Source organism: Notamacropus eugenii, chromosome 3 (genome assembly GCF_028372415.1).
Source record: "Notamacropus eugenii isolate mMacEug1 chromosome 3, mMacEug1.pri_v2, whole genome shotgun sequence".
NCBI classification, from domain to species: domain Eukaryota; kingdom Metazoa; phylum Chordata; class Mammalia; order Diprotodontia; family Macropodidae; genus Notamacropus; species Notamacropus eugenii.
In genome coordinates this window covers 57753158-57766247 of record NC_092874.1, presented here as the reverse complement: position 1 = coordinate 57766247, position 13090 = coordinate 57753158, and the positions used below count along the sequence as shown (strand labels likewise).

General features: G+C 40.0%; 1 protein-coding gene across 1 annotated transcript in view; it reads left to right on the top strand.

Moving 5' to 3' along the window:
* The window catches only part of CUBN (cubilin), a 290873-nt gene that overhangs the window by 4661 nt on the left and 273122 nt on the right, over nt 1-13090 (top strand). Inside the window, exons 4-6 of the mRNA XM_072651627.1 lie at nt 829-867; nt 2757-2858; nt 3496-3599. Of these exons, the coding sequence (XP_072507728.1) occupies nt 829-867; nt 2757-2858; nt 3496-3599 (245 nt within the window). The remainder of the gene's footprint in view (nt 1-828; nt 868-2756; nt 2859-3495; nt 3600-13090) is intronic.

Genomic DNA, 13090 nt, shown 5'->3' with positions numbered 1-13090 from the left:
TGTGCTATGCTTGTTATGTTTGCCAGACTCGTCTTCTATTTCTCTTTCTGTCCAGGAGGTCTGTAATATTCTTGTTTAATAAAATCACTAATTCCTCCTTTAACCATTGGCCACATACTCTTTCTGCCTCATGCTCTCTCCTTCCAGGTCTTGGATTTCCCAATATGAGTACACCTTTTTAATATACGGGGCTGCCCCTCTCCCTTTTATAAATCCTGTTTCTTTTGAATAAGGTATACCTCTCTAGAGCCACAGTACAACTCTAGGTCTCATCCCACCAATTCTTAGTGGTTTCAGCTCATCTTTCCAGCCTTATCTAGTACATTGACACTTCACTACCATATCTCAACGAAGCTTTACTATTCCCAGTCCAGACATACTTTGGACAGATTGCTTCTATAAATTTGGTTACTGCATTATTTATGTCTACAATGTTTTCCCCATTTCATCTGTTGAATGCCTATCTGTCCTTTAAAATACAACTCAACTCCTTCCCCCCAAACGTATTCCATGTACCGCCTCCCATAGATAACAACCCTTCTACCTAGACTACTTTGTTTTGTAATTCTAAGGCACTTATGTTTCCTTGCTGTGTTTATGTTATCCCTTAGTAGGGAATAAAGTTCTTTCATGGGAAAAGGACTATATCTTACTGAAATTTATGTCTTCTGTTATGTGTCTAGCATAATTGCTTGTTAAGTAGACATTAATAACTGCAATTAAATTGAGTTCATGATTTTAACAAAATATGTGTTTGATAGAGGTCTATGAACTGTGAACAGGTAATTTATGTCTAAAATACTTTTATTTTCCTGTTTTTCTGGACAGCTTGTGGATCTTGAGAAGAAAGTTGTAAGATTACAGCAAGTAAGTATCGTGTATTAAACACAAAAGTTTTTGTTTTGCTCTGAAAACACAATAGCATCCTTGCTAAAACTGGTGTCAGGGGACAGACTCACTATGTCACATTAGGGCTTGATTATGAATGACGTTATGGCTCAGGGGACTCAGGAACATAAGATTTTCCACAGTGGATGAGCTTCATGGCTCATCCAACCTGTATTTTGGAGGCCATAATTATCCTACTTGACATAGACCTCAGAGGATAAGAATGTATTCCAAAACATCCTTATCCAAAACATTCTTAATAACCTCTTATAGGTCTCTTATCCATGAGTCTATCTAAGTTTTCAACTGGTACCACTTATGGGGTATATGGAGGTTAGAGGTGAAGAAGCAACAATGCATCCTAGAAATATACTGCTTACTGTGTAAAGTAGAACTTCTAATTGCATGAAATCTGTCTCTTTCAAACTAAAAGGGCTACTGTCTGCTTCTGAAATGCTGGTATTTGGTGAACAATTCTGTGTTTATTCTATCCATAATCTTATTAGAAGAGACTATGTTGCATGGATAGAAGGGGGGATAGAATTAGTAAGATGGGGTCGAATCTTGACTTTGACACTTACTGACTGCATGACCACAGGCAAGATATTTAACTTCTGTAAGCTGCAGTTTGCTCATTTGTAAAATGGAGACAGTGATGCCTGTAGTAGCTGCCTCATAGGGGTTTTTGTGAGATTCAAATGAGGTAATATTTATGAATCTCTGGAAACCTCAAGAGTCGTATGCAGGGTGTAAAACAAAGTCTTAGTTCAGTTTTAAGCTACCAAAACTTAAAATGACACCAAAATTTTTAGTGTAGTTCACTAAACTATACATCCGTTCGTACACATATACATACGTGTATATGTGTATATATACATATGTATATATGTATGTATGCTAACACAGTATTTCATCTCCGCTTTCAAGTTTCTGGAGAAAAGTTGAGCACATGCCCCATTTTTTGCAGTTTGGAATTAAAACCAAAGTGTTCAACCCAATAGATTTCTGCTTATATCTAGATGAAGCTTTGCTGGTAGAACAAATAACCTTTCAAGGAAATTTAAGAGAACAGCCAAAGAATAATTCTCCCCTTCTCCTTCTTTCTCTTGGGTCTGCTTCTCCCTACTCCTTTAATGGAAGTACGGTTAGGCAATTTGATTAAACAGTAGAATATTTCCCTGGGTGAATCACTTGCCATATCTTTAGAAGTTTCTTATGAATCCAAAGCTGCTATAGGTCTTAGGCTTAAGAACTGATATTTAGCACTCAGAAAGACTCCTACAGATTAGCTGGGCAAAGGTGAGCCCTGTTTTTAACAAAATGAAATCACTTGACCAGTGAAGTGGAGAATGTATGTAAATCAGATACATTTTATTCCAAGAAGTTTGGAATGAAAAGAGTCCAGGAAGCTTAACCGAAGGAGGGTAGCAGCAGTGGCTGATCAGATTTCATATGCCCTGCAGTATGAAGGATAGGAATAATATGGAAATGCTTATGAGGAATTTTCATTTGTTCCCTTGGTCCAACAATAACTTCTGTGATCAATGAATGCCCTAATTGAGGCCGCTTAGATGAAAATTCCCATTTATTCTTGATGTCTAAATATTTATTTCCTTAGATGAGCTGTGCTTTTTTAGAGACTAGGATGAGAATCTGCTCCCAGCTGTGGATTGCATTTGAATGTCAGAGCACTGTGAAATTGTTAATATAATTCAGTGGGATGAAGAGAGAACTAATTGAGGAAGAATTGGGGTGAATGTACTAAAATCCTAGAAAAAAAATTTTCTAGGAAAAAGAGTCAGTGCCTGTCTGGGCATCCTGCTGGTGGCCATGTCTCAGTCTTCCTGTCATCCCTATGCTTCATTCAGGCAGTTGAAAGCCAAGGATGTAGCAGCAACCCCTGTCAGAATGGTGGGACCTGCCTCAACCTTCTCGAGTCCTTCTTCTGTCTCTGTCCCCCAAACTGGAAGGTGAGTCACTGTGTTTCTTCTTACCCAAACAGTACATAGAGAGCCAGAAGCAATATGTCCCCAGAATGATTAGGACATGTTTAGTCCTCAGCTGGGTGTTCCTAGAACTGTGCTGCTCTGTCACTGGAGCTGATTCTAGTTTTCATCCAGAATGAAAACAAAGAAAAATATGATTAGATAACTCACTGAATTACCAAGAAATATCAAGGGCAATTGTGTCCATGTAAATAAAAGATGCTTTAGAGGTCATGGTATTTCCATCTGCATTAATGTAAAGTTATTGAACCTGGAAAAGATTAGAAGAAAACCTCCTTTGTCTTCCCCATTCTGTCCCACACCTTGCCTTGGTTTCTGAGAAAGTTCTTAGTGTATACAACAGCTGCTGCTTCTTTTCTCAGTCTTTGTCTGCTCACCTTCCTAGTTCCTAAATCCTGGGGTGTCTATTACCATAGCAGGATGAGGGCTCATGGGAAGGACTGACACATGATCCCTGTCCACAGTGCGAGGGCCATTGCTTTGAGCCTGTGTCGGTGAGGGCAGGTCTTTGAAAGTACTGTGACGCAAGATTGATTTTGGCACACTAAAGCCTTCCCTTAATCCCTGCTGGAGATCAAATTTAATCTTTCTATGAACTCAGGGCCCTCTCTGCTCAGTGGATGTCAATGAATGTCAGATTTATGCTGGGACACCAATGAGCTGCCAGAATGGAGGCACATGCTTAAACACACCAGGAAATTACAGGTAATTTTGGGCATTAAAAAAAAAATCAGGTTTTCTTGGGGGAGGCCTAGCAAAGAAAATAATAAGAAGCATTCCCCACCTGTGTCTTCTATCTCCAAGGAACCAGCAAACTTGGAAGTAGTGGGATGCACTAATGGGAGCATGCCAGTGTAATAGAGCTATCTCAGGGGGAGAGCTTAATATTTGATTAAAACACAGCACCAATCTACACAAACAACTGAATAGCAGTTGGAGGATGGTAGAATCACTGAGGTGGAAGAGATTTAGAGGAAGGAATCCCCTCTGTGACCTCGCTACCAGGCAGGCTCTTCATTTTGGATTGAATAATTCCAGTGAGAGGAAGCTCAAGTTCAAGTACAATCATTTTGTGATTGTGTAGTTCTGATTTCATGAAAGTTCTTCTCCCTAGGATGCTAGAATCCCAAATTTACAATTAGAAGAAATTTAGAAACCATTAAATCCAATCCCCTGATTTTACAGATGAGGAAACAGAGGCCCAGGACAGTTGAGTGACTTGTCTTGTCAAGTTCCAATCTGGTTACCTGGAATTTCCTCCTATTGCCTCTGGTTCTTCCCTTCCGAGTTTCACAGATTTAGTCCAGCCCTTTGAGAAAAAGACTAAGGATTTAGAGAGCCTTGTTTCTTCTCCAGCTTCAGCCTTGTCATAACTATTTTCCTCACAAAGTCATGCTATTCCAGACAGGTCACCATCCTGAAGGATGAGAGAGCACAGCCCCTTTCCTCCTTGTACTGAACGGCCCCCTTGGACAGGATTCTAATCTGACTGATAGAGGCTGGTATTTATCAGGGACTCATCCCAACAATCCCACAAGCTTTGTCTAATATTCTGATTTCCTGAGAAAGAGGGAGATGAATAAAATCCTATGGAAAGATACTATTCTTTAGAACACAAAGGTTCATTGACAATGAGGGAGACACTGAAAAGATAATCTGAGTGGAGCATTAGCCACTGAGGAGTGGAGTTCTCCAGAGCACCAAATTCTTTATAAGACTTTCTCTCTCTAAGTCTAGAAGATTCTGTGTTCAACTCTACTTTTTCAGCATGCTTAGCTTGTCATATCACTATGTGGCACTGTGGATATGCGTTTAAATGGATAGAGTGTGGGACTTGGAGACAGGAAGACCTAAGTTCAAATCCTCTCTCAGAAACTTAATAGCTGAGTGAAAAACCACTTACCCTCTGTGCCTCAGTCTCTCCATTTGTAAATTGAAGATAATAATAGCACCTATCTTATAGAGTTCTCATCAGGATTAAATGAGGTAACAAATAGCTATCGATAGATAGACAGACAGACAGGTAGATAGATAGATAGACAGATAGATAGATAGATAGATGGAGTAAACCTTTGTAAATCTTAAAGCACTTTATAAGTGTTAGCTTTTATTACCGTCACAATTATTATTGTTCCTGCTCCTCCTCCTGGTGTTGGACCTTTCTATTCTCTAGTTTATAGAGACTTATCCAAACTGTTTTCAAATAGTTATGGTGGCAGATGAGCAACACACATCTATTGTATCTCTGCTATCTGCAGGGCAGCTTTCAGCTGTCCACTCACCTGTATCTGTGCTCCCTTAGTTAGGTAACTGCTACTTGTTTGGCATCACAGAATGACCCTGAACGTCGGGGTTGAAGTGACCTCAAACACCAACTCGTCTCCCTTGTACTTTGTACAAGAATCCCTCCTCCAGCATACATGACAACTGATTAAACACATTTTCCTTAAAGACTTCAAGTAAGGGAGAACCTGCTCCTTCCTGAGATAGCTCATTTCCAATTGTTAGGATGCTTTCCTGACATCAGGATCAAATTGCCTTTTTTTTTTTTTTTTTTTTTTACCCACTACTGCTGGTCTGGTCCTCCAGAGCCAGGCAGAAATAGTCGGATTCCTCTTGCACATAACAGTCTTTCAAATATTTGAAGAGGCTGTCTTGTCTTGACTGGTTTTTTTCTTCTCTATACTAGATATCACCTTTCTTCACATCCTTTTTTTGTAGCATCAGCTCAAGGCTATTCATTCTCCTAATTTCCCTCCTTGTAACACTCTCCAGATCAGTTTTACAGTTCCTGAAATGTTACATCTGGAACTTAAGCAAAATAGCTCTCATGGGGTCTGATCAGGGCAAAGTATGGTGGGATTTCCTTGTCCTGGACCCTATGGCTCTCGCTTCGACCCAAGTATCACTTTCTTGACCACTGAACACACTCTTGACCCATACCCATTATTGTTTTTCAGATGAATTTATAACCTAGCCATACCTTCCTTATCCTTTACTTATTGATTTTTTGAACCCAAGCATAAGCCTCAATATTTATCCATAATAAATTTCTTCATATTAAATTTAACTACATGTTTTATTCTGTGAAGCCTGAGGTAAAAGGAACTGTGGGAGACCCCCTCCCCAGCATAAAAGATGCCTCCACAGGAAGCGTGCTGACCAAACCAAACTATATCCTCAGCTGTTGTTGCTCTCCTGGGCTCATTTACTTTCTTTATTTCTGCTCTATTTTTCCTTCACTCTGGTTTTTTTTCTCAGTTCAATTCAATTTAATTTGGCAGGAATTTATTAAGCACCTTAGGTATTCAAGGCAAGAACTACATCTCTTATAGCTTCTTGTGGCTTTCTTGTTACCTGCTTTCCTACACGTTTCCCAAGGAATCTATGCATTGGTATCTGGCTTCTTATCCTTCTCATGCCTGCTGTTATTGCCTTCCTATCTCAAGTAAGGTCTCCTTTTACTCTTTGGCTCAGATACTAAGCCAACAATTATCTGGCCACAACTTCTCCTTTTCTTTGAATTATGCTATGGAATGTGTCCTTGCTGAGTCCTTTACTTCGTCTCTGCCCCTTTCCACCTCTGGCCCAGGTGGCACACAGAAGGCTCCTTACCTGTTACGGTTATATCTGGGGCTCCTGGCAGATGTTGATGGGGGGTAGAATCAGCCCAGGGCATCATTATTCCATTAGATTCACGTGCCCCAATTTATTTAGTTCTTCCCCAGTTGTTGAGCACTTATTTTGTTTCTAGTTCTATAGTTCTCTTAGGTCCTCTTTTCATAACTTCTCTCAGTACTGGGCTTTATTTTCCTTTTCATATTGCCTGTTTTAGTTTGAAAATTATTCTCCTTATTAGAGAAAATGGAAGTAAAATACCATAGGAATTGAGAGTTCTACCTTGTCAGTATTTTTCATTACCATGAGCATATTTATTCCCTAAGCAATGGTCTCATTCTTCTTGTTCATCTTCTTCTGAATGTAGTTTAAAAGCCTATATACACATATTTTATATATATATATATGTACACACACATAATTTTTTTGCAAGCCTCAGCTTGTTCTGGGCTCTAGCCATATTTCATTGAAATTGTAGGAGGAAATGACCAATGGTTCAATCCATATGTGATACCAGAAATGCTCATGTCTGCTAATAATTTATAGTAAAGCTAGCAACTTTTCATTTAAGATGTCCTCTCTACAGGCTGCCAACACTTTTGTAATTCACACTTGAGTGATAACTGTGGCCTAACCTTCGCCTTATCTTTAATTTCTCAGAAAGCATGATCTCTTATTCTCTGTTTACAGGAGTTTATTCCTTGTAGATATCCTTGACAAGAAGCTTCAGGTCCAGATATTTTATTTTCCCTCTTTATTTGGCCTTATTAACCCTCAGAATGCAGACTTAATTAGGGTCCTCACTTCATCAGTGGTACGTTGGCAACTTGAGACGCAATGTGACTTTTTGGCTATGGCAAGAGTTCGTACCCATTTTTGTGTCACGGATCCCTTTGGCAATCTTGTAAAGGAATCCCTATGGATTCCTTTTCACAATAATGCCTTTAAGTGCATAAAATAAACATAGAATTGCTAAGTATATTGCCAATTATATTGAAATACAGTTACATGAATATTGGAAAACAAGTGAACAAATTCACAGATCACAGGTTCAGAACTTCTAAGCTATGGCAAGCCAGCCAATATATAATTAGGTGACATAAATCCTGAAGGCAGGGAGAAACCTGTACATTGTGCTAAAGTTTTCCACAATGCTTTATGATTTTCTTCTGCAAAATGGAAACAAAAAAAACAAAACAACCTCTTTTCAACCCCCACAACTATTTGCTGGCATTCCACTGGTGTTAGAATGCTTTGTCATTGTGTTTAGGGATTTCAAAAAAATGTCCCTATTCAATTCATGCTCTTTGTACCCAGTGGTTAAAACTATTGTAGGGCATAGATGTTGGATTTTCAAAGAGGTGGGGTTATTCCTAGACATTTTAAAAAAGTGTTATTCTAATAGCAAACCTCAAAGTGAGAAGTCACTGATGTGCCTTCAGGACTCTGTGACATAGGGATGAGATCATCTCCTGTAGTTTTTCCTGTAGGGAAACCATCAGCTTCAGGAATCCAGCCCCCGTACCTAGGTGAGGGGTTAGAGGGATGTCAAATTTCCTGATTTTTAAAAGGGAACAGTGGTCCATATGGACAAGTAGATCGGCTTCTCTCTAAAGACATGAAGAGAATAGGCAGAGGTGGAAAGGCAAATGCTTCACTGCTTGCTTTGTGAAATTTGCATGATGGAACTGTAAAACTCAGGATCCTTGCCTGGGCTCCATTAATTATAAGAGATTAAAGTGTCCTTCATGGAAAAAAAGAAGCTTTGCTGAGCTTAGAAAACCCTTTGGGAAATAGAAGCAGAAATCCAGCAAAGACAGGCTAGGCTGCATGTTGAGTCAGATCAGGATGTGCAAACTCAGTATTTGTGAGCAAGTTTTACCCTGAGCATTGCAGCTGAGTCACTTAAAAGTCAAAGTTCTCCCATTAACCTTGGGAGAAAATCAAAGTTGTGCTCCTCATAGATTATGGTGCCTCACCGTGTTCGTGCTGCAAACTCCTTTGGCAGCTTGATGAAAACTATGAGCCCCCTTTTCAGAATCACATTTGTTTCCTACCATTCATCCTTGAAGGAAATGCTAAATTTCAATTAGATTTGTGAAAAAGGCAATTTTTATTTCCCATCCAACTTTACAGGCCCCCTGAAATCTGTTCATGGACCAGGGGTCTGTGGATTCCTTGTTATAGAAAGAGGAATGGGATTCGTGACTGTCAACTCCTTAAAAAGATACAGTGCTTTATAAGTGCTAATGAATAATAGGCCCCATTCCATTCTCCTTGGCAAAACAGTAAACATTTCTACCTCAGAGGATAAGGAAAATAGCAGAGTGAAATCATTTATTATCATTGAAGGTCTCTCTTGTACCAAGAGGCCTTGCCCTGAGCAGCTTCAGAGGGGTCATGCAATAATATTTTACTACCTCTCAGGGCTGTTCTGGTCCCTGCCCCAGAGAGCAGGCTCTTTTGGTTGGCCTGATTACTTTCGATTTAATTCATCCCCTGGGAACGGGACTCACGGCATCCAGCTATCACCCCTAGACCTTTGACTCAGTTTAAAAGGCTTTGAAGCCTTTTTCATTCTTGGAAAATCAGAATGATGGAGGTGGGGGAGGGGGAGGTAGCCTTCAAAGCCCTTGTAAACTAAAAGGCTGGAGCTTAAGCCACCCTTGCCTGCTCACAATCAGGTGGTAGTTAGGTTTTAGACTATGGCCTTTGGATGAGTGAATCGGCTAGTTAGATAGTTGTGCTGGATTGGATTTGGTTCACATCAGTTAAACTGTAACTGCAGAAGTGTCTTTGACTTCTCCTAAGTTGCCAAATGCTCTTGACCTTGGGGTACAAGAACAAAATATTAAGTGTGAGTCTTTTCTGGATGATGATTACTAGCTTAGCTTGAAGTTGCTGCTTCTTGATCAACCACCTTATTATATTAGTGTTTGTTCAGTTATTTCAGTTGTGTCCTAATCTTCTCATCTGGGGTTTTCTTGGTAAAGATACTGGAGGGGTTTGCCATTTCCTTCTCCAGCTCATTTTACAGATGAGGCAACTGAGGCAAACAGGGTGAAGTGACTTGCATAGGGTCATACAGCTTGTAAGTGTGTGGGACCAGTTTTGAACTCACAAAGATGATTCTTCTTGACTCCAGGCCTGGCACTGTGCCATGTTGCCATGTTTGGGGTATATGGGGCATATGGGTATACTAGCACCTCTGGTAAGAGGACTTACAAAGCGTCTTTCAGGGGTGTTCATCTACTTTGGTATCTACCTGGAACTCAACTCTCACCTGTGGCTCCAAAAAGCTGTAGCATGTACAGTGGCCACACCCAGTAAAACTGCCTCGGCAGGTAGACTAAACAGGCTTCTGACCCATGGGTGAATTAGGGGGATGTGAAGATGTCCCCCCATGGAATGGACAGGGGAGAGTAATTTGTTCACACAGCCACGAAGGTGCCTGAAGCAGATGCCACAGAGCCCTTAGAGCTTAGGCCAAGGTCATTCACTGTTTTCTGGGCTATTGTCAGATGTCCTAACTTTTTTCTTGCCACTAGACTTCCATGATTCTAAAAGAGAGAGTGGGGCTGATGCCTTTGTACAAACCTGCCTCACTTCAATCCAGATCGCACTTTGTGAGAGTCAGGACATCACTCGTGGATGTCTGATTCCCCTTCAAACGGAAGAACAAAAAACAATATTGGTGTTCAATAATTAAGGCAGGAGTATGTATTTTATGTAAATAGAGTGTATGATCTTTTTCTCCTTGAAAGACACCTCTAAGTATGATTATTTGTAAGCAAATAAGACACAAGCTTAGGCATTGCTTAGACAATACTGTCTGCCTGAGTACAGGTGTGTTTCTGGGAGACAGTGTGATTCAGTGGGAAGTCCAAAGGCTTTTGTGTCAGAGAACAGGGTTTGGATCCTGGCTGTGGCACGTATTATTTGGGTAACCTTGAGGAAGTTGTTTCATTTCTCCCTGGACCTTTGTTTTCCTCTTTTGTAAAATAATGTTTTAAGGTCTCTTCCAGCTCTGATACTGTTACCCAGGTTCCAGTTCCAGCTCTTGTACTTACTGCCTTATGTGACCTGGGGCAAATCACATAACTCCTCTTGGTCTGAGTTTCCTTGTCTATAAGCTAAGGGGTCTGACTAAATGACCTTGAAGGTCTGCTCCAGCTATAAATTTACCATATAAGAACAACATGCCAAGAACAATTTACACAGATCCTCCTGACTGTGCTGCTGGGCTCCGTAGACTTCATTTCCTCTTGCTGCAGTGCTTTCCTTGAATAACCTACATTTTGGGAACCCCTGAGATAGCATCTAATACATATACATAGTATAATAGCTTATTATACATATACATGCATGTATGAAATGTTTGAGATATACATGTGTGTATGGGAGATAGCATCTAATACATATACATAGTATAATAGCATATTATACATATACATGCATGTATGAAATGTTTGAGATATACATGTATATATGGGAGATAGCATCTAATACATACACATAATAGAACATAGCAAATAATATAGTAAGCCCTCAGTTTGGCAGGAATGATAGAATACTTGGGTCTAGAGTCTAGTACAGAGTAGTTGCATATTCAATGCTTGTTGAGTTGAATTATACTCTCTTCGCCATACATGTAAGGGATTAGATTGCCAATGCTTTAAATCCCAACAGTTCAGTCAATTTCCTGTAAGAAAGGGGAGGAAGGGAAGAAGAGAGAGAAAGAGAGGGAGACACAGAGAGAAAGAGAGACAGAGAGAGATGAAGAGTGAGATCTGTATAAAGGTCTGGGGATTCATAATTGAATTTCCTTCCTAGACCTGATGATTTGTTGTCATTAATCTATGTCATTGTCTTAATGAGAAAGGCAATCTTGGAAAACATGAAAGTGCTGTTTACTAACAAAATAGTTCTTAAATCATTCTATTTGTTTTGGGGTGTCTGTGCTAATGCTGAATTGGACATCTTTCTTAAGGGTTACAATCTATTTTGATTTTTATAGCCTTTGGCTATTGATGTTAGAAAGTCTCCATGTTTGTTAAGCAAACCAAAGCAAATGCACTGCAGGATGTGATTTGAGGAACGTTGTTCCCAAGTCCCCATGGTCCACAAATATCTCTTCCATCAGCTTATCATGATGTTTATAGACTCTTCTGTTAGAGAATCATTCTAGGGGTTGATGACCTTAACTTAGAAATTGGGTTTTGTCCTTCACTCTTGAAGAGGACCATGACATCAAGATGATGACATGACTTGCAGTTGACTTTGATTTGAGTGAGGGAGGGCTGGGCAAGGTCACCAACTTCACTTTCTCCTCCTGTGCCATCTGGGTCCAGTGGCCTGATATTCATCAGGATGACTGGAGGTGACCCAGATTGCAATGTGAGACCCTGGCCCTTTTAGGCTAAGGTCTTATCACATTCTCACTTTGAGAGAGACACACCCATTCAATGAATAGGCTTCTTTAAGTTACTTAAGGGATGGCCCCTTTAATCAAAACAAAATAAATAAACAAAAAAAAACTTAGCAGCAAAAGATCAACAAAACATTCCCTTTGTGTCAGAAAAATCTTGTTAAAAAAGATATAATCAGGTTTTTAAGAAGTCATCTAACAACTTAAGTATTATTTTTCTGTCATCCTTATAGATATAAAATGAAAACAGAAATTTTAGGAAGTCAAGGTATTTACTAAGCCCTCATTTTATTTGATGATTTATCAACTAAGCTACTGTAAAAACAAATCCACCTTCTGCCAACCAGTCATTAATTACTACTGAATATCTAGAATTATAGAACCTTACAACTGGGAGGGAACTTAGATTTGAGTCCAACCTCATTTTTTAGATGAGATGATAAAAAGGAGGGCTAGAGGAGTGAAAGGACCCCGGGGTCAGTTGGAGTAGGAAAGTTCAAATTCTGAGTTCAAGTCTTACTATCTTTGACACATAACATGTGCCACAGGGAAGACTACACAATTTGGAGTCAGAGGAGCTAGATTCAGTTCCTGGCTTAGACACTTTGAGCAAGTCACAGCCTCTCTGGGTCTCAATTTCTTCATCTGTGAAACAAAGGTGTTGTGCCTCTGAGGTCCTTTCTGGCTCTAAATATATGATCATATCATCCTTCTACATATTAGCTATGAGATTCTAGGCAAATTACTTAATCTGTTGGTGGCCCAGACACCTCTCTAAGACAATAGATTGAAGATCAGTTATTGATCTGCATTAGAAGGTGGAGTATTCTAACTAGGCAGGGGCAGTTAGGTGGTACGGTGCATAAAGCACCAGTGTAGGAGTCAGGAAGACCTGAGTTCAAATTTCACCTCAGACACTTGACACTCAACTAGCTGTGTGACCTTGGACAAGTCACTTAACCACAATTGCCTCATCCTGGGTCATCTCCTGTCATCCTGATGAATATCTGGTCACTGGATTCAGATGGCTCTGGAGGAGAAGTGAGGCTGGTGACCTGCACAGCTCTCCCTTACTCAAAACAAAGTCAAGTGCAAGTCATGTCATTTCTCTGATGGCATGGTCTTCTTCATCAACGAAGGATGAACACAC